At 40.2% G+C, this 24,693-nt stretch overlaps 2 protein-coding genes across 3 annotated transcripts; one reads left to right on the forward strand and one right to left on the reverse strand.

Moving 5' to 3' along the window:
• The first annotated feature begins 1,438 nt into the window (after window positions 1-1,438).
• emx1 (empty spiracles homeobox 1) lies at window positions 1,439-5,494 on the forward strand. Its single transcript, XM_069711663.1, has 3 exons — window positions 1,439-1,823; window positions 3,423-3,607; window positions 5,128-5,494. The coding sequence occupies exons 1-3, from the start codon at window positions 1,475-1,477 to the stop codon at window positions 5,293-5,295; spliced, it is 702 nt and encodes a 233-aa protein (XP_069567764.1). The 5' UTR covers window positions 1,439-1,474; the 3' UTR covers window positions 5,296-5,494.
• Window positions 5,495-9,191: 3,697 nt separating this feature from the next.
• sfxn5a (sideroflexin 5a) lies at window positions 9,192-23,381 on the reverse strand. Of its 2 annotated transcripts, XM_069711726.1 has the most exons (14): window positions 23,212-23,381; window positions 21,301-21,369; window positions 20,445-20,522; window positions 20,204-20,230; window positions 19,135-19,189; window positions 18,578-18,603; window positions 18,419-18,472; window positions 17,755-17,811; window positions 17,578-17,643; window positions 16,624-16,714; window positions 14,563-14,678; window positions 14,251-14,336; window positions 10,747-10,864; window positions 9,192-9,572 (listed from the first exon to the last, which is right to left on the reverse strand). In XM_069711726.1, exons 1-14 carry the CDS (start codon window positions 23,257-23,259, stop codon window positions 9,495-9,497), a joined length of 969 nt encoding a protein of 322 aa, XP_069567827.1. In that variant the 5' UTR covers window positions 23,260-23,381; the 3' UTR covers window positions 9,192-9,494. The 2 variants fall into 2 exon arrangements, with proteins under 2 accessions (XP_069567827.1, XP_069567828.1); XM_069711727.1 differs by lacking the exons at window positions 9,192-9,572; window positions 10,747-10,864 and adding an exon at window positions 13,264-13,786.
• Window positions 23,382-24,693: the final 1,312 nt, after the last annotated feature.

Genomic DNA, 24,693 nt, shown 5'->3' on the forward strand with positions numbered 1-24,693 from the left:
AGGAGAATTATTAACCTGGTTAGCGCATAGAGAAACCTGCGCAAAGACCTCTAATAACCAACAAACTACCGGCTGCTTTTCTCCTGCTGCTCAACTGATCTCACAGAGGACAAACTGGGCGTCAATTTACTCAAAATGTGCACGAGTCAAAGCATTTTAAAGCCTAATTTGGTCCATTTTCCAACAAGATGTGGTCAAAATCCTGCAGACTTCTTTATTAACAAATTAAATACTGGCTCAATTTGTGAGAAGGAACTTTTTGGATCCTATTTTGGCGATAAAAACTAATCTTTTGAAAAGTAATCTGCACGTTGAGACTAACGATGATTTTATTGGGTCACTGAACACCACTTTGAAAATGTTTGTTTAACGGAATTTTCCATATTAAACAAAATAGGTGCCGGCCTACAAACTACTACTCGTGATTGTAATGGTAATAAAAACTATTATTATTGATGTACTGTTAAAAATTATTCTACAACTATGATTATTATGTTATTAACCAAAACGAGTGGAACAACAAGTAAAAAACATTTAAATGCATATGAAAGGAAATAAACATAAAAATTAAATTATTTTTTAAAAAAAAAAGAAGCTAAAAGCTAAACTTGAGAGGTGAAACTGTGCACTCTGGCGAGAGAAGAAAATATATGCTGAAATAATAAAGACAAATCAAGCAGAAAGAAAAATGAATTGATCTTTACGCACAACTTGGTATTTCGATGAATATTTCCAGTAAATGAACGAGCTCTTTACTGTTTTCAAAGCCCCGTGACGGTTTAATGGTTGTATAATGAAGGTGAAAAGTTAAAGAAGAAAGTTAAAGAATTGAAACAAGTGCGTTAAAGAGATCCCTATGACTCTCCTTTAATTTCTCGACAACCAGGCTCCAAACATTGACACCAGAGAATTCCTGAACCAACTGAATGCGCTCAGAAACCAGTGGACCCCCCCCCCCCCCCCCCCCCCCCCAGCGCCCCCTCCCCCCTTCCCCTCTCAGCCCGGCCGACTGTTTCCTTAAAGAAAAAACAGATATTAAGGCTGAACGCAACACAATGAGCCATTAATTGGCGCGCACATGTTTTCACAGCGTGCCTCTGTAACTAAGCTGCGCGGTCTCGTGTGATCTGTGAAGCAGGTACTTGAGGAGACCTATTGGCAGGTGCTGTGGTCCAATCAGCTCCCTCTCCCTACGCAGCGTCGGGCCACATGGAAGCTCAGAGGCGCTTTGCTTTGGTGAGCACTTGTGCACAGATTCCTTCCGAGCGCGCACGGACAATTTGCAGCACTGTTGAGTTTTGTAGCAGCATCTTCATAAAGCAAGCTTGTGCAGGCTATTGGCGCACCCCCCCCCCCCCCTCCCCACCACCCCGCAACCATGCATCTCTGAGAGGGGGTTATCTTCTGCAGCAGGAGGAAGTAACACGACTGACCACTTTCTATTTTTTGCTGTTGGTTTTTTCTTTCTACCGAGATGATGTTTTCCTCTGCAGGCAAGCGCTGCTTCACGATAGAGTCTCTGGTCGCCAAAGAGAACCCTCTAACAGCCGAGGAGCCCATCCGCCCCACGGCTCTGAGTTATTCCAACCCGACCACGGATGCCTTAATGAACAGTTACCAGGTTCCGCCGGCCCGGTCCCTCTACCAGAGCCCGGACCTAGTGTTCCCGGAGACGGTGAACCACCCGTCTCTCACCGTGGCTCCGCACCAGCTCGGAGGATCCCACCTACAGCACCCGCACTTCTTCGGGACACAGCACCGAGACCCGCTCAACTTCTACCCCTGGGTCCTACGGAACCGCTTCTTTGGACACAGATTTCAAGGTAGGTGGAGCGGTGCAAATGCAAAATAATAAAACGAATCTGTGCAACAATTTTAAAGTCCACAATTAGGTCATAAATACCTGGATACTCAGCCTGAATTAAAGCAAAATGTAGACTTATCTGCAGTTTAGATGGTGCCAAAATTCACAAGATTTATGTGTCTTTTATAAGAAGTGGTGGTTCAATCTTTGCTTTTCATATTTTCATGAGGTTTAAGATTCTTGAACAGGACTTTTGAACAAGATATGACTCCCCACAATGAGAAATATTTCCTGGTAGAAAAATAAACTGCAGCCACAGATAACATGAAGCCAGTTTCCGGCAGGCTGCTCTCCTGCTTCCACTCTCATTCGCCCTTCAGCGACTCTCAGAAAGCCTCAGCAGGAGCAGATAAGCACTGAGGCGGATTCCCCCCCCCCCCTCCATACAACTCGCCTTAGGTTAGACTACAGTTTGTTCATTTAATTACAATAAAATCTTGCACAACAGTCAGACTATGGAGGCGAAATAGATCAAATCTGTGATAATAACTGAAGTGTGAATAGAAATCAGAATAAAATGCAGCAGCAGTGGATTTAAATAGAGCCTGCAGTGATTTTGAACAGAAAATGTGTTTTTATAATAAAGACAGAAATATGCAAATCATTAAACTGCTACTTAATCAGAACAATAAACTAATAGTTATTATAGATATAGAGGCTATAATTAATTATTATCCCACAATAACGAGGTGGATTTTGTTGTAGACTTTCTTACAAAATGCAAAAAGACAAGTACAAAAAGAAAAGCTGGAGTACAGGAATATAAATATTAAATATAATAAATATATAGAAGAAAAATTTCCAAATAAACACAATCAATCAATAATATTCCAACCTCTCTGCAGCGCAGCGTGCAACAACCCTCCGAAATATTTTAGCACAAAATAAACCATCAATCTCCACAACAGCTTCACCTTTTAAACCTTCCCCACACAACAGTGTGAAATATATCAGAATTAAAATTAACCAGTTGTCCGTTAATTTGCAGTAAAAGATAAAAAAATGCACACATCCTCAAACGCTTTATGTTTTAAGTACTCCAGTCAAATATGCTAATTGATCAATTATCCCACGACTGAATATTGTATATAATTTCTCATTTATTTACGCGTAATTATCAGTTCATTTTGCACCATCGCTTTAACATTTCTTTAAAATGTGTCTTTTTAAATGGTTGTTTATGATTTAATTCGCTTGCGTTCTTTGTAATTGTAAAGTGAAAAAGATGCACGTGCAAAAGATGCAAAAGAAGTCGTTTTATGTTTGGTCAGAATATTTGGCATTTTTCCTTGAAAGAGTTTTAAAACTGACACTCATAATATTAGTCAAAAACGCTCATTAGTGGAGTTTTTAAATCAGGCTTTGTGTTACATAAATAAAAAATGTACTGGCCTATTAAGAGGCATAATTCTGCAAATATTAAATTTCTGGTAAATTATTACTATTATTTACAACTATATTAGCCTATATTATATATAATAATAATAATAATAAATCTTTTCCATACAGCCCTTTAATGTCCGGGGTGTTGTATTCATCTTACCTTTGCCGTTTTCAGGTAACGACGTGTCCCAGGACAGCCTCCTCCTCCACGGTCCGTTCGCCAGGAAACCCAAACGCATCCGGACGGCCTTCTCTCCGTCGCAGCTGCTCCGGCTGGAAAGAGCCTTCGAGAAGAACCACTATGTGGTCGGAGCGGAGAGGAAGCAGCTGGCGAGCAGCCTGAGTTTATCCGAAACACAGGTGAGTGACACTGTGACGGGGATATCTGCCGGTTTTAATCATTTTATCATAACACCTCCGGTCTCCATCAAACATGGTTCATTCTCACAATTAAAAAAAAAAAACTAAAATATTTGAACGCCTGAATAATCAGATTAACAGCTGTGGCAATGAAAATACTAATAAAAAATATATTTAAAAAAAAAAGGAAATTTAAACATTATTTTATAATATTTTTTGTACGTTTTGAAAACCCAAATATACATTTTCTGAACTATAGGTTAGTTTATCTAAATATTACATAAATATATTGTTATATTGCTGAATAGTATCAACTAAAATGTTAATAATTAGAGAAATTTTGCATTTATATATAAAATCTTTAGGTTTTTAAAAAAAAATATCATATTGAAGCTATTAAACCTCCAGTTTGCAGCAGTCTTGCATGTCCTACAATAAAACAGAGTAAATATTATTGATGTTTAAGTTTAATGAGTCCACACCATCTGGGTGTCCATTAGGCCTAATAGGGAATATAAAGAGATTTTCCTGAGTCAGTGAAATGAATAAATGCTGCTGTATGTTTCCTGCCAGTCAATAGGAGGTTCTCAATTGAATTTTACAAATTATAAAGACAGTAAAGTGAATGTTATTATTAACACACAAAGTTTATTTAGTAACAAAAACTTAAGTCAATCAGCTGGATGTTAACACCACAAAGAGTTTATTGATCCCTGTAGGAACATTAGGACTGGCTTTACTATAAAAAAAAAAATGATCCTCATCAGGTGAACTAGTGATTTAAAAAAAAAAGGGGGGGGATAGGGGGGAGGGAAGAGGAGGGGAGGTCAGAAAAACCAAAATATAATGCTGCTAAATGATCTAACACTTTAGCGAGGTTGAGTTTTGCTCTTTAAAACAACAACAACAACAACAACAACAGTACAACCATGCAGCTCTGGGAACATGTGCAGTTTAATGAGGATCAAGGAGAGTTTGTAGTTTTACATGAAAACAGTTTTCATAAAGTAGAATCAGCCTGAAGCCCAAAAAAAAGAAAAAAGAAGAGGAAACTAATGAGTTCAGGTGCTGCTATTTAAAAAAAATGAAACCAAATCAGCACAGCTCATATTACTGACATATTACTGACTGCATCTGGCTGCAGGAAGTCTTGTAGCTTGGTGATGTTTCCCAGACATTAACAGAGAGGTTTCAGCCTTTGTTACTAAAGATTTAGGTACTAAATTCAAGAGAAAAAGGATTACATTTTCACAACTGATGAGCTGCAACAAGACTGCATTTATAATTTGCATCAAAATGAATTAAAACTATGTTTCAATTATCCCCCCCCCAAAAAATGTGTTTAATTTTCAGATGTACAGATTAATAAGTAAATAGTCTGAATGCATGATTAATATCATCGTGGATCACAGCTGCATTAATAACAACACTGTTGAAATGCAGCCATTATTCATCTTTAAGAATGTCTGTTTACACTGAGGTCTCAGACTGAGCTGTTTTTCTTGTTTTCCTCCTTACAGGTGAAGGTGTGGTTCCAGAACCGGAGGACCAAGTACAAGCGTCAGAAGCTGGAGGAGGAGGGACCTGACAGCCAGCAGAAGAAGAAGGGGAACCACCACATCAACAGATGGCGCATCGCCACCAAGCAGGCCAGCAATGAGGACATCGACGTCACCTCAGAGGACTAAAAGCAAACAATGCTGCTGCCCCCTTCACCCCCCCCCTCTCCTCCCTCCAACCCCCAAACCAGAGGACCAACACTATTTATTATGTAATATTATTAAGTATAATTAGACGCAGTAGAGGAAGACTCCAGGACTGAATATGTGATCATCTTTTCATCGAGGTGCTGCACTGGAGAAAGCATCTTATTTATCAGCACCCATCCTGAAGGACTGTGGAAGAGAAAGATCCTTCCACCATTTAATGATCTTTGGTCTTCGAATCCAAAGATGAAGAGAAACAACGTCAACCTCCGCCATTGTGTTTTTTTTTTTTTTAAACTGTACATAGGACAGTGATAAAGACTGTTTTTTTTTTTTTTTTTCCAAAGAGGCTATTTGTTTCATTAAAGCTGTTTTGTTTTTTTCAACCACCTGCTTAGGTCATTAACACCTCGCCACTCGCTCCGCCCACTCAGCCACATGTGCGCCATCTTTAATTTAAAAACAAAAAACAGAGGTGTCGATGCACACTTTGAGTCGAGGAACACGCTGGTGACCGGCCAGAGGAACAAAACGGGAATCAATTCATCGCTTTGCTTTATTTATTTATTTTTTTTTAATTCAGTGACTTGAGAGCCAATCAGAAGAAAAAGTTCACAGCTTTGTGCTCCTTTTTTTTTTTTTTGCCACATTCGTCAGATGATGTCTCCATTTATTGACTGTCTGCAGATCTCATTAAGCGCTGTGTTGCATAAGACATAAATAAATAAAAAAAAACAACAACATACTTTTCAAGCAGAACATGTAATAAAAAAAAAAAGATGTTTTAGAAATAAAAGCAAAAATCATTTCTCGGACGGGAATTTTTTGTGTGCGCGCGCGCGCGCGTTTCAGCCCGGCTGCAGAGTCTGCAGGTTTTTTTTTTTTTTTATTCCAGCCGTGTATTACAGTGGCAGGTTTCACTCATTAGTTCTTGCTCTCCCACTAAAGGTGCATGTGCAAATCAGTGTGAAACATGCTGCGCTGGTGTTTGATTGGAATGAAATCTTGCAGACACGAGGGCCTCTGTGGCACAGGAAGTGGAGACGTGGATTTAGCATTTTTAGGTTATTTTCTGAAGACGGAAAAACAACCTTCGCCCCAAAATGTAGGCGGAATTATGGCAGTATAAATATGCTGCGAACTCCCTGGGGAAGGTTCTTTTGGTTGGGAATCACCGCTTCTCACTGATGTGTCAGGAATGTTGCAGGACAGCTGCGCAGGTGTCAGGTGTGTTACCTGTCGACTGGTATTCCCTCTGAATTGTAGCAGAAAGGGAACACAGAAAATCATTCCCAACCAGAGGGTGCAAAAAAAAAAAAAAAAAAAAAAAGAAAAGAGGGAAAGTAGTGACTATTGTGCAGCGGTTCTTTCACGGAGCGCCTCCTCAGTAATTACCTGTCAAAAGAAACGGAAGGAATCTGTGCCTAATGACCCCGAGGATTCAGAGATGAGGCCTGACGTCTGACCCCGACGTCGTGTTTTGAAAGCGAGGAGACGGAGGAGAAGAGACGGGAAGATGTCGGAGTGAAACGCACGGGAACGGTCTCGGCTCTTCACAACAAAAAAAAAAAAGAAGGTGCACAATGTGTCGAGACATCTGGAGGTGCAAAAGGGGGCCAACAAGCCTTGTTTTGAGTTGGAGGACATCTTATCCTCCCTGCAGGTGCAAATAAGACGATAAAAGGTATTCAGAGTTCCTTATTATCTAAATAAACACCAGTAAATGTGAGTTGTAACCCCTCTTTAACATCGCAGGTGGGTTCGAGGCCGATCACACCTCGGTTCGGTGAAAGGTCAGCACAATTAATACCAGCTGCACCTCTTAGTTGTCTGTTAGGAAAACAATTAAAAAGGGGGAAAATCAAGCTCGTCTCCCTGAACGCTGCGTCTCCCGTCGCCTGAGTCAGCAGAGAGGAGAGTTCAGGACGCGAGCAGGACACCACCGTGAAAAACAAAAGTATGTCTCCGGAGGAGCGGGGAGCTGCGGGGGGGAGGGGGAGGGGGGGGGGAGGGGCTGGTACGTCCCTGTTGCTGCAGCGAGGCGTCAGGAAACTACTGGTTTAATTATTAGATTACTTGTTTTCTGTGGGATGAGCTAATAATACAGATTCCATGTTTTAATACAGAGTGCAGTCAGTTGAGTTAAAGCAGCAGCAAACATGAAACTAATCTCACACACACACACACACACAAAAAAAGTCTGCGCACGATTACTGATATTAAAACCTCGAATACATTTGGCAACTAAAGTTCAGAGCCCTAGACATCCTACAACTTTTGTTTTCCGAAAAATGTAAAGTAATATAACACTTTGAAATCCCTCAGTTATATACACATAAGATTAGACATAAAATCATTTTAAAAATGCTAAAATGACCTAATTAAAACTGGAATTTGTCAGTAAAGCTAAATTCATTATGAATTCATATTTAAATGATATAAAATGTTACAACAGAAGATAGAAGCGCACATCTTCAATTATAGATCCAGCACTATAAAAATTAAACATAAATCAGCTGTGAGATGTATTTGCTGAACTGCAGTGTTTTATGAATGGCGTGTTGTTTTTATTTGTGCTCTAACTCACATCCTGCATCACTCCCACTGATTCTGCATGTGGCTTCTTGTCGGATTACGCTGTATTACAAGCCTACAGTGCTGCGTTCCCACAGCAACCGTGCAAACACACTAATCACACAGATCCAGAGAAATGATAATACTTTAAAGACAGAAGGTTTATATGGATAGAAATACAAACAAAAATACATTTTGAAATATGATAACACCCTGGCTATAAAACCAATATAATACCAACGAATAAAAAAATACTTCACATTAAGACTTAAAAATATCCCCTTTGGAATTTAAAGGGAAACAACTTAAATGTGTATTTATTTACTTACTTTTTTGTTACAAAAATCACAATTTTTGGACAGTAAAAAAATTTCTCAGAAATTTTCCTGTTGAAATGAATTAATCAGCATGGTTTCATGATCTACTTTTGTGGTTAAGAGACAGAATCATACTTTAACTACAGGAATTTTAAGCAGAAACTGATCCGTTTGAAATTTGAATACAGATGACTGTTTTAATGGGATAGCTTTATTAAAGTAAAAGATTTGATTTATAAACTCTTTAACTACAACAGACAGTAAATCAGGATTCTCTTGATTATCTACTGTCACGTCATTATTCGCATTTTTAAGCAAATGAACAATCTCAACGTAGTTTTAAGCTTCTCTCTCAGGCTTTTTTGTGTCTGTGCCTTTAAAACTCATTGATATCAATGATCCCCTCTTCTGATTGGCTGATTCTTTTCTGAGTGACACACGCCAGGTCAATCACAGGTTGTTGTTTTTTGGTCTTGTAGGTTGCTAGCTCCCCGACAGGATGACCACTCACTGTTTTCTGACACATAAATGTTTGGACAGAGGGCCCCGCTGAAGGCCGATGTGGACATGTGACATGATCTTGAGTTTGTGATGTCACAAACTGATGGAAATACAAACGGCTCGTCCATACTGAATATTAATTTCTCCGTGCAGTGAGCGTTTAGACTCTTTCACAGCTTTATGATCCAAAAACATCCAAAAGTTAGGCTTTATACAAAATGGGACCTTTAAGACCTCAAAAAATTCAAAATCTTTCACACAGCTCATAGACAGGTAACCTATGGCCAATGTAAGGTTGCAGGGAGACGTCATATTCACAGGTGAAAAGAAAAATAGGTTGGGAACCTCTGCATTAAATTAAGTATTTACAGACCATAATCATTCAAACATCCTACTCGTATTTAAATCCACCTACCTTTCCTCGTGTTTATTTAAATTAATATCTAGTTAATTTCTTGTTCATTGTAAAAAAAATTAAAAAAAAACTTCTTTTTTTTTAAAAGGGCGGGAAAGAATAAACTACAAGAAGCTAACCGAGCTAACCCGGCTGTTTCTCCCTCCGCTGGTTGCTTCAGCTCCTTGTTGTGTGATAATACTTTAAGGTGCTGTCCTGTCACTGTTCCGTCATATTTAACAATCAATTAATGTCTTTGTTAACTGTTAACGTATGTTGAATTCCCCCTCCGAGTGCTGCGGCCAAAATTTACCAAAATTCATTCGTCTGGCAGCTTCAAGCGTTTCTTTGAGCCTCGACGAGCGGCGCCCGGGCGTCGTCGTCACGGAGATCACTCACAGTCCTTTATTGTATGTCACAATCTTACTATCCGTTGCCATGGCGATCTCCGGCTCGAGCTGATCCACGCCGATCTGCGAGAATCAAAGCAGAACAAAAAGGTCAAGAGTGTGAATGGAGATATTTGGCACAAGCTGTCACGTAACAACTTTACATGTGCGTCTATATATCTCCGATATGAGCTGCTACGTACAAGATTTTGAAGAGTTGTATTTGTAAGTAAATATTTCTTAAAGGCTTTGAATGTTCGTTATTTAACGTTAATGTGCAAAAGGATCCAATTTGGCAGATTAAAGTGTAATTTGAGGTTTTGCATCTCCTAATATTTGAACCTGAGACAGATGGCAGCCGGAGTCTGAATCCTAATCAGACGTCTCGGTAGGTGTGAAGTGTAAAAGTGGGACAAATTGAGTAGGCGGGGGGGCCGTCAGAGAAGCAGGGCATTCATGTTGCTTTTTTTTTTCCTCAGATCATTTTTTTTTTTTTTTTTCCATTCGCGAAAGTGCAAAAAGGACTCGTGCGAGAAAAACAGGCCCCTCGGTGGAGCAGCTTTTCACAGGACTGTTGGCGGCACATATGTCTGAAGTTTTTGCCATATGGCTGTCGGAGCTATTTCCAGTGGTAATTAAATCCTAAACATTTTGGAGCCAGAGCCGCTTGGCTCGTGTCAGCGAGTCATTTGGCAGAAACGAGACAAAGACGGAGAGAAAAACAAGAATCACGCCGAGAGGAATGACACACTGAGGACAACGAGGCTAAAGTTAGATCTCAGCCTGGACGGCAGCGGTGGCGCTGAATAGAGGCAGGCAGATCACAACAGAGCAGGTTGAGTCTCAGAGGGCTACGCCTCATTAGGAGAGAGCTCCTGCACAGCCTGATGGGAAACGCTGAGGAGGTCAGGTGACCGACATCAGTCACTGAACCCGAGTCACGGCACATCTGAGATATTCAATACGGTCGGGATTTAAAGGAACAAAACATTAATGCACTTTGAGACACATCTTTTACAACACAGACGAGTATTTGCTCTGTTAAATCATCTTTTATCTGACTGCAGAGACATTTGATATCATGTATTGATGGCGCAACTTCAAACCAGCTCACAAACTGGTTTATATTTGGGCTTTAGTGTGAGGCAGCTCTTTCAAAAAGAGAAATGCTCGCTATTATATCAGAAATAAACAATAAAAACTGTTCCTGTAAATCCCAGTTTAAAACTCCTCAGCACTCATTTTTGGGATGAAGTACCTGCGACATCTGAGGGAAGAGGCTGATGGCGAGCGGCAGGGCGAGGCCGAAGGCTGCGAGACACACCAGACTGTGGACGGGCAGGACGAGTCTCCGCTGTCTCTGCAGGAGAGGGAGCCTGGGGGACAACAGGGCACAGAGAGGACAACAGTTAGTTTAAATAAAGTTATACAAACATAAGAGGAGAGGTTAAGTGTCATTGAAGCCGCATCGTCCACAAACTTAAAAGGTAAACGGTAGATTCAGACTTCTCAATCACAGTATGGGTGAATGTTGGGGGGCTGCATGTAGAGAATAGTCCTTTCAATGCATTTATGTGTATTAAGTGGATTTGAAATACAGTAATATCAAAGCAACCAGTCAGAAAAGCAACATTAGGTGATAAAAAGCAGGACTTCCTCCACTGCTTCTTTGCATGACTTCACTTTGCAAACATTAAAAAGACTTTATATCACAGGAACATGACGCACGATCCCTAATGTCTTAACTGGTCAGAAAGAAAGTATTTATTTATGAGGTGAATTCTACTTTTCATGTGGATCATTTGTGAACAAATCAAAGTTTTTATTAGAGATGATTTGAATCCCTCATATTTAGCTCAAATAACGACACAAAACTACAAACTTCTCATAAAATGCACTTTTGCAAAACTTTAAATTAAAGACCATGAATTGATTTCACTGTTCGAATCAGTTCTAAAGTCTTTTGAAGCCATTTAAAACTATTAAATTCCTGTTTCAATCTTTGTTTTTACTTTACTTCACTTATGAAGTGTTCAATCCTTCAGCAATAAACTGGAACTGTTGCAATCAGAAACAAAAGTTGTATGTTCTCTGCCTAAATAAAACGGTCTTTTTAAGGACGTCTAATAAATCTATCCAGAGTTCTATTTTCTCATATTCCTCGTCTCTCTTCCGCTCGCTGCCCTCCGTACCGTAATCCCTTCTTCAGTGTGTGGGACAGCGAACTCAGCAGGAGCCTGAGAACGAGCCGCTCCATCTCTCCTCCACCAGCGACGCCTCTCCCCCTAACGAGGAGAGCTACTGCCTAATGAGGGAGCTCATTAACACATATGGCTGCCATGGTTTAATTAGGCTACACACACACACACACACACACACACACACACACACACACACACACACACACACACACACACACACACACACACACACACACACACACCTCAGAGGAGTGCATTTTAAAAGAGAAAAGTAGTGGTGAGGGGACGACGGTTCGGCCGCACATGTACGTTTAAAAACCTCTGAATCAGGTGAACAACTTGATATGATCCAAAAGTCAGCGAGTCGGTTTCATGAGATAATGTCTGCAATAATGAACCTGGCGAGTGGCCACGTGGAAGCGGAGGTCTCACGCAGGTTAAATTGTTATCACGAGCCAACTGATCATTAGAAGATCCCTCCCGACTCCTGCGATGTCGAACGCCGATAAAACAATCTGCTACTGAATTATAATGGAAACAAACACATTCATGATCAACAGTTCTTCTGCTGACGAGGAATTTTTCTGAGCAAACAGAAGATAAAAGTATTATTTTTTCACATTTTGTTCAGTTATTTTCTCGTCCTATGAAACCTGCTGTTCTGTATATACAAAGGCTTTTGAATGGGAACAATTAAACTGGAAGCAAGGCTTGTGATTTCTATGTTAAATTAATGTGAGAAAGGTGGCGGGAGAGGAGTGATCATTAAAATGCAACAAGGTTTTTAAAAAATAAATAAATCAGGAGCCGTTTCTTTGTCAGCGGTGGAAAAGCTGTTGTTAATAGTGCACACTGCAGTTGTTCTAGAAATTCATTCTTTAGCATTTACAGCACATTTCTTGCAGAAATTATCGTTTGATAAGTCAAATGTTTTTTGGGAGCTCTCAAACACAAAGAGGAACAAAATGCCCTTCAAATGGAAACAAGACTCCAAGCAGAAAGCGTCAATGAGAAACTTTTTTTTCTTAGGAAACCACCTCTATATGAAGCCTAAAGTGCATACAGAGCAGTCCTCGTTTTTGGTAACTTTTGGTAAGGCTACTTTGGCCTCGAGTGTGTAATTTGATTGACATTCCAAAAATTATGCTATCAAATTTCCAGAAAACACACTATTTACGCAGATTGATGTAGATTAAGACACACAAAAATAATTCAGGTCTGCAGCCTGTCACATCTACCGAAGCACACGGGCGACACAGAAGCCTCGATCTGTTCTCAGCGGTGTCATCCATCAGCGAGGGGCCGCCAGGGACCCGTCCCTGTGCCCCCTGTTCTCGCTCCATTGAGAGCCAGTGAAGGCGAGCTGAGCACTCAACACACACACACACACACACACACACACACACACACACACACACACACACACACACACACACACACACACACACACACACACACACACACACACACACACACACACACACACACACACACACACACACACACACACACAGGAATCCCAAACACACCTGGGCAGGTTGAGCTGACCCCGCCTCCACGGCCGCATTCCTCGCCAGAGAGCACGAGGCCATCAATCACAGGATGTCCATATAAACGCATCATTAAGACTTCATTATGGTCTCATCAGACGGCTCTGAATCTCAGTGGTGGAGAGGGTTCACTGGACTCTGTGGATTTATTAAACGACACCGGCTGAGGAGTGGAGCTCAGTTTTATCATTCACACATTAACGGTCATTCATTGAATAAGGAGACAGCTGCAGGCTTCAATAATTCTAACTAACTAGAACACCAAAAGCTTTCACCACATACGTTACAGCCATTACAGCAATAATTACCTTCTTCTAAAAAAGCTAGTTTAAAACAGACTGATACAAACAGTAATTCAGTCCATATTGAGTTAACAGAAATCAGTTTTTTGCTGTTGCAAACACTCTCGCAGTTTAATGCTCATCTTTTCTCTCGAGGAAGATGGCCGTCCTCCTGAGTTTGGATCAGTCAAAGGTTTCTTCCTATTAAAACGGGAGTTATTCCTCCCCAACTGTTGCCAGGTGCTGCTCAATCGTTGGGTTTCTCTCTATAATACTTAAAGGTATATGCTACAACTACTACCACTACTACTATTATGGAAAATCCCCTTAAAAATATAAATAAATAAAATCAACAAGGGACACGGACAAACAAAAAGCACAACTTACACAAACTTCATTAGCAGAAAGTTCTTGGGATTCAGTTTTAAAGAGTGAGGAAGATGATGGTCTCCTTGTTGAACCGTTTACTTTGCAAGAAGAAAAGTTATCGAAGTTGATGAAGCTCTTTTTTGGGATGTTTTGTTGTAGTTTACTAGACAAAGTCCACTGTTTCTATTTTGTCTCTGTGATTTACAGAACCCATTTAAAAAGAGATTTCACCAAATCACGCTAAACAAAAAACTAAAATAATGAATTTCTACACCGATTATTTGCTTTCTGTTAAATTACTGTTTCTCATTCATTTTGCTTCAACATCTTCTTGGCTGATTAAAATGAAGAGTTTTCTTACTTTTCCAGTGTAGCCATGATCAAAGGAGGAAGCACCAGGATGGGCATGGGCAGGACCACTCTGGTCAGAGCCGTCTCCAGAAGTGCCTGTCAGAAAAAAATAAATCATAAAATGACAATGTAAAAAAAATAAAATGAAATAAAAAGCATTTGCTTTCCTTTTGTCAGGGTAGAAATCCTTCATGTGTGAACTCAACACATTCAAAGTCTAAACTGAGACGATACAGATATCACAGTGGTTATTGATCAATAACAATAAACCAGAAGGATATATTAACTTCAGAAGTTAATTTTTCAGAAGTAAAGTACGTACATGCCTCGCAGCCACTCTGGACGTCCCCACCACGTTGCCGTCGCCGTCGAGCACGCTGATGCCCTCCGACAGCTCCGAGTGCCTCATGAGCACCACGTTGCAGACGTTCGCACTCGCTGGGAAAAAGGCGAGAATGTTTTAAAGCAGGTGCAACTCCAGGTGTGATCAGAAAATAAATACTTTGAGACGCCAACAAGGCGGCTGGTCCACCACTTTGGTCAGGTCAGACTGAAATACTCTGACTTTAATAGTCCGAGCTTGACATAAAAACATATTCCATAGATTTCCATTATATTTGCAACACACGTGCTCCTCAGGATGAACTATAATCTTTTAAAGAAACAAAGACACAGAATTTTCCCTCTGAACGACAATACCTGTTTACTTTCCATTCCTGTAATGAAATGTAAATGGAGTGAATCACTGCCATGTCATAAATGTCAAACTTTAGACACAAACGAGAGTCGAATCATCTACAAACTGAGACGTCTGGTCGGTCGACAAACAGCGGTGTTGTTCGTCTCTGATTTATTCACGAGAGCCAAAATGAACACAAATGTATGTTAATATAGATGAAGCTTTCTTCTTGACTCTAATAGGAATAAGAAAAACTAATTTTAGAGAGTTTAGTGGAGGCGCCCTGAGCCTTTTTAATTTAAGACAACAGCGTTCAGAGTTATCTCTGTGGGGGCCGCGGGGCTGCCGGCTCGCTTCATGAGGGGAATTCAATTGACTGAGCAAATAGCTCTTTTTACCTATAAGGGATTTAAAAAATTTTTTTTTTATCCAGACCAATTAATAAAAAGGGGACAGATAGAAGGATTCTGGAAAGGAAAACAAAAAAATACAGCGAAAAGATACAATTCTCAAAAACCTGTTTATAATTACATTAATAATGGGGTAAAAGGAATTATACACCAAACAACTGCTGAATCTGCACAACTAAATACTGAAATATCTGGCTGTAATTTGTAATTATTTAAAATAATTGTATTTTAATTGTCATCTAGTCCACACATGGAAATGCATCCAAGAATTTGTCACGCAATTAATTCCTAAATACTGCAAATAACGTCAAATATTTTCAAAAGACAAATAAATTAAATTGAACCCACGACTTTCCCGCCAGCACGGCTTCCCCTCCAGCTAGTCTTCATAAACTAATTGAATGACAGGCCGCCGCTTGATTAGGTTATTACAAATAAATCTGGCCTTGAGTAAGCAAACAAAATCAAACGGGTGAAAATTACAACAGCACTTTGCCTTCGCTCGCTTCAATTAAGCGCTTTAATTAACTTTTATATGGGCCCCACCAAAAAACAACAGCAACAACAATGAACAAACAGAAAGCAGGTAAATGAGGCCTTGACATAGACCCCACTTTAGGGGTAATTATCCAATTTGTTTGCAGCAGCAGAGTTCTAACGAGCAGCCAATTACCAGGCAAAGGCTGCGCTGTAGAAACCTGTTGATTTAATTAGAAGAACCACTATGGTAAGGAGGGGGGGGGGGGGCAAACAATTTAATTATGAGCCAGTAGCCCGGGGCATTCTGGGACACGGGTCTATACCCCTGGGTGTGATTGTGTTTGGGGAGAGAGTGGCATGAAAATCAGCTTTGTGGCTCCACACACGTCTCCGAGCGGGAGGGTGAAATAAAATTTAAAAAAAATCACAGAGTTGTGGTTGGCTTTTGTTCAGACCATTATTATGATCACAGAACAGTTGGTAAAGGGTAGACTTTACATCTATTAACACGAAGGATACGAATAATTATTTTTTTTGGATAATTATTGTGAAGATAATGATGGAAAAAAACAATTATTTTGTGAATTTCCCTGTTTTCTTTCTAATAAGCCACACATTTTTTTTAAAAATTAAAATTACATATAAAACAAAATTAGGTCAACCTTAGTCTGCTTGAGTAAGTTAGTTTAAGACTATGACAAATCTATGATGTGAACCTAATTAGTTTAAAATGTATTTATTATAATAGCAGAGAAGGGGGTCTTAATCCTCTGTCCGTCCCGTGAAGAGTTTCCCGGAGCCTTTGTGAACTCACCCACTGCTGGGAAGGGGATGAACCTCTGCACCAGCAGCCTGCTGGTTGGGCTGAAGAGGCTCGCTTTCCGGATTAACACGTTCAACCCGACCTGAAGGTAAAGCACACGAAACGATCAGACAGTTCCCGTTATTAAAAAGCAGAAAAGCTCCAAAACCAGAAATGGTTACAGAAACGGGATGTTTGGGAGGAAAGTGACTGAAATTCAGGTTCACTGTGTGTAAACAAGCTGAATGATTGAACTTTTCTGGTTTTAAAACACACAACAAGGCTGCATTCATGTGCTCAGATAACACAACGCCGACGCCACTTCTGCCTGGAGCTCTCCCGAGCCCGGCGGGGGGTTGTCACCAGACTGGACCTTTAATTGGAGAGCTCGCGGCCCCCCTCCCGGCCTGTCGGTCCGCCCTCCAGACACCCCGCGACTTTTTTTTTTTTTTTTAATATTGCGCTCGCTGCCATTGTCAGGCCTGAGGGCACCAACCGGATGAGCACCCAGCAGGACCAGTAATTGGCTCGGTTTGAGCTCCTCGTCCACGCTGACGGTTGTGTCAGCCAGGTGTGTGAACGTGTGTCATACTCTTTTGACACGAGTCTTTGAGGTAAAAGAAAAAAGACAAAAAACAGGTTGAGCTGCTACTAAACAGTTTAAACTGCTCATCAAAAGCATTCAAAATATTTGACATCGCACTTGAAAAAGTAAAAAAAAAAAAAAAAAAAAAAAGGTTGAAGATATTTTATGTTGGTTTAAGAAGGTAACTGGAGGAACCTTTAGCTTAAACAACAGAGCAAATAAAACAATTTAATTTCAGATTTTACAATTTAACATTGCAAAATGAGGAGAAAAACATCCACTTCCAATGCGGAGATATTTTGACATATCAGTGAGTGACTCGGTTGTCCCTGCGTGATGACATCATATCTTCATGTAGCAGAAGTATGACTAGAACTCACAGCGATTGACACGGCGCTGGTCACCGCTCCGACGTATCCCTGCAGGAATTTGGAAGCTGCAGCCGGCTGAAGTGAGAACAAAAAAAATATATAAACAAAGAGAGATTAACGATGTAAAAGCAGTTGAGCTGAGCGACGTGTTGACGTGCAGCCGTCCCTCTGATCCCGGTACTGTACCTTGGAGGCGTTGCGGTTGCAGTAGTTGACGCAGGCATTGTGACTTTGATTCAACCACTGGAACAAAAGAGGAGAAAGTCAGAGAAGTCTCAGTCTGTGATTACAGGTGCTCAGGTGTACTAGCGTTTATCTCGCAGCCTTCTACAGCAAAGGAAAACATTGGAAGCTCTGGGAAAAATTAGTAAGTAAACCACGAGTTTATCATCATTGCAGATTTTAGGCACGGAAACGAGTTCATGATTTAAACGATGTCAGACTTTTGTCTCGCACTAGGACTATTCCTATGAATTTCTTTACATTAAAACCAGATTTTCACAGCTGATTACGCTCAAATATAAGAGTAAAATCGCTAATTTTCCATATAAATAACACTCGACACACGACTTTTAAGTAGATGTTAGTATACTGCTGTATCAATGTTCGTCAGCTGTGTGCTCCTTGCTTTGCATCATCTTCAGCGTGCAAAAATGTGGCTATTGACGTCACTTTGGCCTCTGCCGTCTCGTGTCTCACATGTTTAAATGAATAATTTCATTGGTTTTGCAACATCTTAGCAGGACAGCAGTTTGTTATTGGCAAGAAAAAACTGTGACAGTCACAGAAATGTTAATTAATGCATGTTGTCTTTTCAATTTCTGTTAATTAATTTATAAAGTGATAATACCTGCCAGAAGATAGTTGACACCAGCGTTTGATGTGGGAGGAGGAGACCAACAACCTGGACAGAGACAAAAATAACAACTCTTTACGATGAATTAACTTCATTTTAGAATAATACGATGACTGGGTTTGGATTATTAAAATATAAGTCAGGAAATCTTACCACTGGTGTACCAAACGGGATAAAACCTGTTGAAAGAGAGTCAGTATTATCACTAAGTTATCCTGCTGCCGGATTTATTTCTATTTTCTCATTTTCTAACTTTTTAATAGTGTTTTCCTTCCAAATAACTTCATATTCATTCATCAAAACACATCTCCTGATTCCTGTATCTCTGACATTGACAGTATGTTGGTCCTAACAGTTTAATCTCTGCCCCCCCCACACACACACACACACACACTTCCTCCCTCCCTCGTCCTTTGACACTTCAAAGTCACCTCACAGAAAAGGTGCTTTTGAAACTGGACCAAAATACGAGTGTCTGCCTCTTTAGAAGAACCTGGAGCTCTTCTGTCACCGTAGGGGAGAGGTCTTAATCAGCGCCCAGCTGAGTGTGACCTTTTTTGAAGGCCCGAGACAACCTGAAGAGTCCCGCAGAGCCGTGACAGTTCCCAGGGTGAACGAAGCCTCCATGTTGGACCATAACAAGCCCCCACACACACCCCCTTACCCTCCCCCCCCAACCCCCCCGAGGCTCCCACACCGAGCTACCGTACCTGACATCCGAAAGGGCATGAGGATCTTCTCCCCTGTGTCAGGATGGATGATGGCCTGTAATGAGAGGAATGATTAGAATCACATGATAATGAGCGCAGTTTTATTTGTGCACATCAATTAGGAAGAGGGTTTTTGTTCGAGATTAAAAACTGAGGGAAAGTTTATGTAAAGTGGATTTATTGGAATTCAAAATCACATTAAATATATTGAAACGACCAAGAAATAAACAGAAGTGCATAAAGCTAATGGTTGAGACGAAAAGTAATAAAACACACTCTTGCAGGTTAGCCGTTCTTTATTTTTGCTATTCAAAATGATGGCATGTCCAAAAAAACAATAAACTGACTTTCTTAGAAAAGTAAGATACTCTATCTCACTACAAGACACGGATATCATCAATTATATCGGAGTATTTTTGAAGATCCCGCACTCACAGTAGGTAATCTGAAGCGTAGCCTAGCATAAATTAGCTTCGTACGATTCATAGCTGAAGTGGTTCTTTAAAATGTTAAACTGCAGATAAACAAGATATTTTTTTGTATTTCTGTTTCGACTGTATTTGTGTTAATGCTAAATTATATTCAGCATGGTGACATTAAATAATGCTAATAATAATAATATGAATAATAAGTTGTATTTAGTCAAGTCAAACATGCCAGATTTATAAAAGTGAGTGCTGCTGTGGGAGTTCCACATTTCTGTAAATTATTTTCTGCAGCTGCAGTTCAGCGGCCGTCAGCCGTCTTTCCAAACTGGCACTCGCAGCTCATTATCAGAGGAGCTAAAAAAAAAAAAAACACTCGGATGATTCACTTCACTAATTTAAATCTCCTTAGGTAACGGTTGAACGCTGCGTTTTCATGCTTTCTGTCCACTCTGGTGTATATTTGTTGTGTAAACAGGCGAGTGATGATATGAAGTGCAACGACTGGTGTCAGTTTGCATTTCACTGACACCGTGTCACAACAGTCACACGATAAAGATCACAGTGTGTGTGTGTGTGTGTGTGTGTGTGTGTGTGTCAGTGATTGAGAGGAAGAGGAAATAATGAGAACCGAGAAATCTCACCTGCTTTATTTTCTGAGCTCGCCAAAGCTGCAGAAAAACAAAATCAGAAAAACTTTTATTTTCAGTTTAAAATAAAATGTGAAATAAAGACTTTCATCCCTCTGTGGAGCAGCCACACACACACACACACACACACACACACACACACACACACACACACACAACGTGTGTGTGTGTGTGTGTGTGTGTGTGTGTGTGTGTGTGTGTGTGTGTGTGTGTGTGTGTGTGTGTGTGTGTTCACCTGAGCGTCCGTCACTCCTGCAGGCAGAGTTCCCTGTTTGAAACGCTGGAGCAGCTCGACACACTCCTGCAGCCGTTTCTGGTGACAGAAGATTTTTTTTTTTTTTTTTTTTTTTTTAAAGTCAGTAAACTAAACCTGGCCGGCGGGTTTCCCCGAGGATTCTGGGTACTTTTCTCCTCCGCCGCTCGGCTCGATAATTGTGTTTCACTAAAACTTTCACGCTGCTTTTTCAGTTGACAAATGAGTTTCCTAAAAAGGTAATGAGCAGCTTTCTGCGGCGTGATCGTTGTCTAATGCCGAGCAAAATACAAGGTCATGTGGACCAATTTGCTCTAATGAGCTTGCCATCTGCGTGTGTGTTAGATGTGCACTTTTCACTGTGTGACCATCCCTGTTCTCGTCAATGGGGGCAAGTTGAGGCTCAGCCTGGCCCAGCAAGGTGCAAGGTGTGTGTATGAGTGCGTGTATGCATGTGTGCAGTTCCCCCCCCCTCCCCCCTTTCCTCGCAGCTGTCCACACCTCATCACATCCCAGGAGCTACTGCCTCCATTACTGTCACCAAACAGCCCTCTAACAGCTTCATTAGAGCTCCGGCGGCTGCACGAGCGGAATCATCACAATACGGTGGAAACGTTTCGACGAGCAGAGCCTCAAAGGGCTCGGATTTGTTCGTGGGAGCTGAGAATCTCGAAATATGTTCATAACTTAGTCGCGTTAAATGATGACATAAACAAGGTGGGACACTGTAAAAAGTCAAAATCAGAGCCTTTTTTTTTTTTTTTTAATCTTCCCTCTTCAGTAAATTTTTCTCAGAATCCCACAACCGACAAATACATAAATCAATAAGTTTGCGTACCTCTGTCACGAAGAGCGTTCTGGGGTCAATCACATCCAGGAAGTGACGGAACCGACCGGAAAACTTGTTCTAAGAGAAGAAGGAGACATGTACATTAATAATACAAAAAAAAAGTCCATTAAAACATTAACTTTATTCTTTTTTATTTGAGTAAACATCATTTTAGACACATCTCGTGACAGTCCAACTTTCCACCCACTCTACAGGTGAAATAAATCAAACGTGGGAGGAAAAATACAGCTGTTTTGGTTTTTTTTAAAGCAGAGAGTCGGTGAGGATCCAGATGTCACCCGGTAAACAGCTCGCCAGCTGTTCCACCACACCAGGTGGAGCCTCCTTATTGGTGCCGCCGAGTAACTGTTTCCTATCTGCATCTTTTAGGGACCCCAGAGCGACTGCAATTAATTCCTCTAATGACTGTTCCAGAAATACATCTCCATCAGTTATTCTTACCGAGCAGAAGGAAGAATTTAGGAAACATAAAAATACACCGCGCAGGCTTGAAGCCGCCCATCCCTCCCCTGATTTCAGTTTAATTACAATAACTGCTAATTTGGATGAAAATCTGGTCTCAGACTTGCTGCTGCGCCTCGTGACTTCCTGAACATATGGATGGTTGGGGGAAACATGGGGTTGGGAGGGGGGGGGTTTAAAATCTGTTAAATGCAATTATTCACCAGTGAGACTCCAGTCTGAGCTGACGCTGGTAAGAAGAGGAAGGAATCACAATCAGCATTATTGGCCAGGTATGTAACACATACAAGGAATTTGACTCCGGTTTTAATTTCAGCTCTCAGTGTGCAAAAAAAACAGACAGATAAAACATAAATAGACGTATATACAGCCAAGAAAGAAAGAAAGAAAGAAATATACACATATATACACACATAAAACAATGGTGCAATTGCACCTAGTGCAAATGATGCTGATGGATCACTGAATTTGGATATTGATCATAACTTCTTAAATTGGTCAATCTAAGAATAAAAGAAACTTCAAATGTATCCAAACAGTTCTTGCTTTAACTGATGCAGCTGATATTTATTTTATGCAAATGTACTTATTACGGGGTATTTTATTAGAGGGGTACTGATGCATTTTCAAGTTGGGGAACACAATAGGCTGATTAAAAGATGATTGGTCAAACCCAAAGCAAGTCATTTTGACTTTAAATTTAGGGTTAAGATCGTCTATCTATTATTTAATTCCTGAGTCCATGCTTTGCACCATCAGTTTGTAATGTAGGTTTACTGTTAAAACATCCCTTCTGAGAGTAAAAATCTATATGGGGTTATTCGTTTTAGACATTTTTCGGATTAATAAAGTAAATTGTATTGCTCATATTCTCTCACATTCAAGGAACGGCTAATCTTTCAGTTTATCGTAAAAATTCTAATTTAACTTGGAGATTTTCACTGGACAGGAAGTGGTTGAAATACTGTAATGTTAAAAGTAAAGCTTGTGAGACAAACGCAGTGGAGTAAAAAGCACAAGATTTACCTCTAAAGTTTAGAGAAGAAGTATAAAGCTGCATAAAATGGAATATACTTAAGTAAAGGATAAATACCTCAAAGTACAGTAAATGTACTCCGTTATATTCCACCAATGGACACTTTATTAGTTGCACCTAACTAAAAAAAATAATGCTTTATCTTCAGTAGAAACTCGGCATTTTGTAGGCCTGATGCTGTCTGCTCATGTTAATGAAAGTAATAGTTCGCGCCTCCTGCTGCTGACAACTCGACTAACAAACAAACAGTAAACCTACCTTAAAAACGTGCGTTTTATTACTGGGAGTCTGTGCAGAAACGCAGTGTCACGTAAGTGAGTCTCCAGCTGCCTGCTGTTTGTGTTGCGCGTATGAAGTTGAGTTTGTGTTGCAGACTTTGGTCGAATAAAGAATAAAAGTACCTGGTCGAAGCGGGACGCGCCGAACCGGAAGTTCGGATATTCAGACATGCTGCTGCACACGGACACAGACGGACACAAACTAACACCTCTCTGCTCCTTCAGGAAGTTTAAAACGCTTCTCCACAAACAAATGCAGCTGCTGGGCTTTTCGCGGTCACAGTCAGCTGTTCCTGCCTGGCCGGGTTGCATTCTGGGTAATGTAGTATTTCCGGGGCTGAGCAGCTCCGACAAAGCTGCGGTTCGAAATGTCGTAAACGGGGACTGTATTTCCCATGATGCCGTGCTCTGTTTTCATTGTATTAAATGGGAAGTTAATGGTGAATCAGGTGCATCAGTTTTGGAGACCAAGCAGCTGGTTACTGCACTGAAGGATTAGTTCATGGAGGTTAATGTAGCCCTCTAGTGGTGATTCAGATTAAAGTCAACAAGATAGGAATATGCAACACAGCAGAATAAATAAACCTCTAAGCTTCCGCTGGGGACTTTAAAGCCATACTCTCTCTATTGTTCAATAAAGGGGGTATTTACATATGATTAAAAACTTACAGTGCACCAGGTGGGACGTTTATAGAATGATCCCAGTATTTTTAGATTATTTTTCAAACATTACACATGCCATAAAATACAGTATGCAGTATTTCTGCAGCAGATTATCAGTCCTGAGTGTGTGAAACAGCATTTAGACCTTCATGGTGGGAAGTAAAACTGACAGGAAACTATTTTTAACAATTAAATAGAATAAATAACACAGGAAAAATCTAATTTTTGGTTAATATTACAGGTGGTCAGACTCATGACCTCAGTAACCTGGAAAAAGCCCTGTTTGTGAAATCGTTAAGAGTCTACTAAGGAGATTTAAGATCCATCTATATTAAGATATTTCATCAGGACAATGCACCATATATTTTCTCTAAAATCACAACATCCCAGTTTGTTGGGATTTCTTGACTAAAGAACTAATAAAGACACTGAAAAAAGCTGTGATCGCAGCATCTGTGAGCTCTATCACTGTCAGAAGATTCACTCAGTAAATACTGGGTTTAACGTTACTGCTATGGGTGCATATATCTGTTTTGATAACAACATAGGTTGTTTTTTAATATTAATAAATGCCTATGAGACTAGCATTAAAAGGAGCAAAACTGTCTCATGTTAAAAGTAATTTTTTTGAAATGTATTAATGGGATTTTGGGGGATAAAGTTTGTTGCAGTTCAGACAGAAATCCAAGAAATTGGTAAATATTCAATACAATTTGAATAATTTACAAGCATACATGGTAATAAAAAACAAGTTGAATATTTTCAAAAGTAAAATTAACAATAAAGCTTATTTTAAAAAGCATATTCACAGTCAAGTTTCTAAAAACAGTTTCTTTAATTGTAAGTATGGACTTCAGAAAGTGCCACTTAATATTCTGCATGTTTGCTCCATTTGTTTTTGAGTTTAAGTTGTTGGTTTGGTTTTCTATGTGAATGTTTAGG

The sequence above is a fragment of the Brachyistius frenatus genome, unplaced genomic scaffold (assembly GCF_029030835.1).
Source record: "Brachyistius frenatus isolate BFR_SWC_R1_liver_20210118 unplaced genomic scaffold, ASM2903083v1 Contig_102, whole genome shotgun sequence".
NCBI lineage: Eukaryota > Metazoa > Chordata > Actinopteri > Embiotocidae > Brachyistius > Brachyistius frenatus.